Source organism: Mirounga angustirostris, unplaced genomic scaffold (assembly GCF_029215605.1).
Source record: "Mirounga angustirostris isolate CCGP_5_RB_7025 unplaced genomic scaffold, mMirAng1.0.hap1 SCAF_14, whole genome shotgun sequence".
NCBI lineage: Eukaryota > Metazoa > Chordata > Mammalia > Carnivora > Phocidae > Mirounga > Mirounga angustirostris.
The window spans coordinates 91,294,137-91,299,517 of record NW_026991722.1 but is presented as its reverse complement, the minus strand read 5'-3'; the positions used below and the strand labels follow the sequence as shown (position 1 = coordinate 91,299,517).

The 5,381-nt window shown below is 51.0% G+C and overlaps 1 gene segment (V, D, J or C); it reads right to left on the bottom strand.

Annotated features, from left to right (window-relative positions):
* Window positions 1–535: 535 nt before the first annotated feature.
* LOC135362466 (probable non-functional immunoglobulin lambda variable 1-50) lies at window positions 536–4,171 on the bottom strand. The segment is given in 2 exon segments: window positions 536–864; window positions 4,126–4,171. Coding segments are annotated over 2 exon segments (375 nt in total).
* Window positions 4,172–5,381: the final 1,210 nt, after the last annotated feature.

Here is a 5,381-nt window from a genome sequence, read left to right as displayed (position 1 = left end):
GGTACAAACATTCATGTGCAGATTATTCCTATGGAGGAAAGTTTTGGATTCCTTTATAGTTTTATCATTCTAAGTGAGTGTCTATTTCTCAAAAAAATCAGGAAATTAGACAAAACTAGGCAGCAGCACCATTTATAGCCACGCAGATAATAATTTCTGATGCAACAGGACTGAGTTATTCTTCAAGCACCACATGGGGAGTGCTGAGATCCCACGATCTGTTCAGAGACAAAATAAAATGTTGGATTTGTTTTAAAATCAGAAGGAAAGAGTTAATATGATGTGGCCTAGAAGTTAAATACCCCCAGTTGATGAAAAGAGAACTTTCTGTTTACATGAAGACTCCTTGTCTGCGAATGGGCTGCCCCAAGTGACTCTGAGGACAGAAGGGACAGGACGGACCTCGCCCTTAAACGGTGCCCCTGGATGGACCTGCTCCCAGGGCGTCAGCAAAAGAATAAGCAGAATCACAGGCTACGCTGGTGTGTCTCCTCCTCTTTACAGAGGAGTTAGTGGGTTTTTGTCTCCCTTCCCCTCAGGCCGGGGGCACTGAGTGAGCACTGAGACTATCATCCCACGATGCACAATAATACTCAGCCTCGTCCTCAGCCTGGAGCCCAGTGATGGTCAGGGTGCCAGAGTTGCCAGACGTGGAGCCAGAGAATCGTTCGGGGACCCCCGAGGGTCTAGCAGTACTACCATAGATCATGGTTTTAGGGGACTTTCCTGGGAGCTGTTGGTGCCAGTTAACAGCATTACCACCCCCAATGTTGGAGCTGCTTCCAGTGCAGGAGATGGTGACCGTCTGGCCCAGGGCCCCAGACACGGAGGGCGGCTGAGTCAGCACAGACTGGGCCCAGGACCCTGCAAGGGGGAGAGACACAGACAGGGTGATGCTGGGGTCTTGAGACAAGAGGAGAAACAGGGCCCCACATGTCCTCCCAGGGCCCCTTCCCCTGTCCCTGCATCCAATCATTTGTGCAGTGAGCGAGGAGGCTGAGGAGGAGAGGGGACCAGGCCATGGTGGAGGTCATCACCGATCCTGCCTTCTGTGGCCCCACAGCTGAGCAGAGCCTCCCCTAATCTCTCCCTCCCCCTCTTCATCCTCTGCGAGAGGGAGGGCCTGTCCATGCAAATGAGACCCCCAGCTCTCTGACCCCTCATTGGCCCTGGGTCAGGTCCCTCTGCCTGAGGATGTGAGGGGGGGTGGGCAGGGGAGGGACTGTGTGCCCAGGGGTGGGGAGGTCCCAGCTATGAGCCCTGAGCACAGGGCACAGGCAGGGCCAGGTTACAGGCCCAACTCTGATCACCCCTGACTCAGAGATGGGACCAGAGTGCCCCCTGGTGTCCAGACTCAGACACATCATTACGTGTCATGGTGACCAGAGCCCATCAGACCCATCTCCACACCCCCCCAAAACTGTTTTGGCAACTGTTCCCTGCATTAGGGCCTGACCTGTTGTCCATATATGTCACCTCCCATTAAGTCAGGACACATTATATGCTCATCTAAGAGTGTTCAGAGTGAGGCTCTCCATGGTTCCCTTCTCTGTTCTTGGGTCAGGACTGAGACGTTAACTCTACACAAACTCTTCTAGAACAAGGTCCAGTCCAGAGCAGCGACAGGACCGCATGGACAAAGGGTCCCTCTGTGCAGGATGTTGGGACTTTCCTTGTATGTGCTTTCTCCCTGATTTCCAGAGCTCTCCTCCCTCTGAGGTCCTCACAACACTGAGGAGATGGGGAGCTCTTATCTCCAGATTGTGTGTAGAAACCCTCCCGTGCATTCCTAGAGGGTCACACACTGAACATCTTTGCCACCTGTCACTGATTCCCCCTGCATGAAACAACAGGTTTCCACACAATGGGCAGGGATTTCCTCCTTGGCTCTGTCCTCCCAGCACAGACACGAGTCTGCAGGAGCCCTGCCACGTGAGTGTGTGCGGCCCTGACCTCAGAGCACAAAGGACAAACGTGCTGGACGTTCTAGGAAGAAAGGAGTGACAGCTGTAGATGCTCTGACAGGGACCTAGTGACAGAGATTATGTGTCAGTACCACGGAGCCAACATCATATTTAAGAAGAATGTGTGTTATTTTATACATAATTCCATTAAGTAAGATTGAATTAACGGAACAGGAATGCCGTCTTTTCTCAGTAGAATAGGGTTTTATATACTTTTTCTAAAATCACTTATTTGTACCATGTGTCTGGTCTCCCACGTAGGAAAGGTCAACGTGGTGCCCAGTGAAACCCCTTGAGGGGCCTGTTCCTATGAACTCAGAGCCATTCTGCTGACGAAATTGCCAAACACAGACAGAGCTTCTAGGACAAAGGATTTGGGGTCAGACCACTCTCTGGGTTGGACACAGCTCTAGTTCCTGCAACTGTGTCCAGCATGTTCAGGATGGAAGCGTTATTCATTCAGTGCCCAATGACTACAGGAATGGATTTTACTACCCAAAGCCTACTGGACACAGAAGTTTCTGTCAAATATCCCAAAGCTGAGGAGGGGAGAAGTGGAGATAAGGGGGAGTGTGTCCCTGAGGTCACATGCCCTGTGGCCCTGGGTTGGGACAGAAGACTTTCCATCAGAGTGCAGCCTGGCTGGAAGGGTCACTGCAGAGTGAATAAAGAGTGACAGCCCAACCCTGAAAACACAGGGAACATGAGTCACTTGTCCTCAAGGGTTTTGTGTTCTGAGCCTGGGGTCCTAGAATCATTCTACTGATCAGCCTTAGCCACTGACTGGATCCCACAGATGGTTGGGGGCTGAGCTGCCCATGGGGACAGGGACTCCCTCCTGGGATTCCTGAGCGTCAGACTCATCCCAGGACAGCAGGTGTTCAGATTCCATCCTGGCTGCCCTGGGGACAGGACCCCAGTCACACTAGATGTCTCCAGTTCCTATTGAGGAGGATTCTGCCTTCTGGAAATTGTGACCCTGAGGATGGCGGGGTGAGCACAGGTTGACCCTGACTTCTGGAAGGGCAGAGAAGCCTGGAATGCGTAGAGTCCCAGACACACTATTCACTCAGAGGGAGGAGAGGTGTGTGTGTGTGTGTGTGTGTGTGTCCAAAACTGAGGCAACCTGAGCCCTATCCCTCTTCTGACTTTGAAATACCCTGAGAGATGTTTTTCCTGGGATTCTCTTTATATACTTCCAGGGTCCTGATCCTCCATTTAGAAGTAAGGATCTCAAAGATTTTTACTGGAAAAGGACTTATTTAGGCCAGGAGGGCCCATGTGAGAGCAAATCTGTTCACCATTCACTGAATCAGGAGTCCAGGTCCTGTTGAGTGACAAGAAGTCTGTCAATTTTTTATCTCTGCAGACACAAGACTTACAACAGTGCGGTTTTCAGGTGTCTGGAAGCACATGGTGGAAGGGAGCATGCAGCCCGCTCTTTCTTGCCCTGACATCCCAGCCAGAGCCACAGTCCCCTGTGTCCCGAGGGGTCTACCAGGGAGTGAGAACAAGAGATTGCTGATGGTTTTGTGCATGTGTGAATAAACACTACAGCCCTGGGCTTTCAGTAGCATAGAAAAATGGTTCTATGGTGAATCCTCTGTCCAAGGAAATGGACCAAAAGAAAAATAATGACATATCTTAAAATATGCAGGCCATCCTTTGTCTGTGCATTCCTCTAAGACTCCCCATGACATCAGTTAATACTGAAGGGTATAAAAATCAAAAGACCCATGTGTAAATACCTCAAGGTAGATAAATACATCCTTTTCAGGAAATGTAACAACTTTATTTTCATATTAAAGAGAATGACTGGGGGGTGCCCGGGGGGCTCAGTTCATTGAGTGGCTAACTCTGGAGCCCTGGTGCTTCTCGGAGTCTGAGGAGTAGGAAAGCAGACCCCGGGGAGGGCTCCCTGGCTGCTGCTGATTCAGTAGATGTTCAAGCCGCCAACACTGATGTCCCTGCTCAGGGTGCAGGTGAGTCTGGCCGTTGTTCCCGGAGATGCAGAGAGGGAGGGCGGCCGGGTAAGCTTGGGCTGGGACAGGGAACCTGCAGACCCACACACTCATAGGATATTGGATAGGTTCAATGCAAATTTTCTCTAAACTCTGAAGCAGAGGGGTGATGCAGGCTGTTCCCTGAGGCCTGTCCCTACCTGTGCAGTGAAAGAGCATCCCCAGGAAGACAGAAGTCCAGGCCATGGTGACACAGACCCAGGTTCCCCAGTGGGCTGGGCTGCCCTACGCCTCCTTTTCTCCTCCAGCCTCTGCCACATGAGGGGCTCTATATGCAAATACGGTCCATCCACTGAGTCCCTGCCCCTCACTTTCCCTGATCCCTGGTGCTGAACTCAGTTCACATCACACACTGAAGAGGATGGAGGTTGGCTTCAGCCCTGCGGCCAGCCCTGGGAGGGAGCACCTGCTGAGACCACACACAGGTCCCCTCGGGACACTCTGCCAGACCACAGGGGACACAGCTGCTGAGTCCCATCAGGGAGCACAGGACCCAGCCCTCCAGCCCCAACTTTTTGAATGCTTCTCACTAAAGAGCTGCTTTTTTGGTACAAGGCAGTCCCACAGCGCCGCCTGCTGGTCCTGGGCACACATGTCACCACGGTCCAAAGCCCTGAGAGTCCAACGGGGGTCTGCATCTCACCGGGTCTGATTTCTAGATACGATGGTCCTTCAGGCCTGCTGATGATATTGTTGAGTCTCACTCTCAGAAAGAGTCCTAGTCTATGGGAATGTAAACACATACATATATTATGTGATATTTAATTAAAGGAACATCTCTTTTGCATGGAAGTCAGAGACCACTAGGGGGAGCGCTCGAGCCCCCCACTCCTCAATTGCAGACCAGGCGGGAGGACAGACTTTGCAAGTCCACAGGCCTATAGCTAGCTAGTCCCTTCCTACCTCAGGAAGAGGAAGACTTCTTCCTGCCCTGGCAACAACCCAGCGAATGAGAAATTGTCACAACGGAACCATTGACAAGCCCTGTAATTAGAATTCCCTTTTACTCCCATGGATTTTTCTCCCTCCCACACTCACCCTTTGCTCCATAAAAGAGCTTCCTTATCCTTTGTTCCCTGCACTTGCCTGTGGTTTCGCCATACCTTACCCATCCTGGATTCCAAGTTTTTGCTTCTCTTCAATAAACCCATTATCACTAGGGAAAATAAATGGCACATTTTTATTTAACGTACAGAAAACAACTGAAGTGGCCAGTGAACCCCGCAGGAGATTCTAGAAAAAGCTGAAGGACCCGTATGTGCAACACCTGATGTCCCACACCAGGGAACAGTGGATCTGGTTTTGTTTGTTTGCCTGTTTGAATGTCCTGCAAGGGTTCTTCAGGGCATCAGTATAAAATGGACATATTCTAGGATATAAAAATGCTCAGTGATAT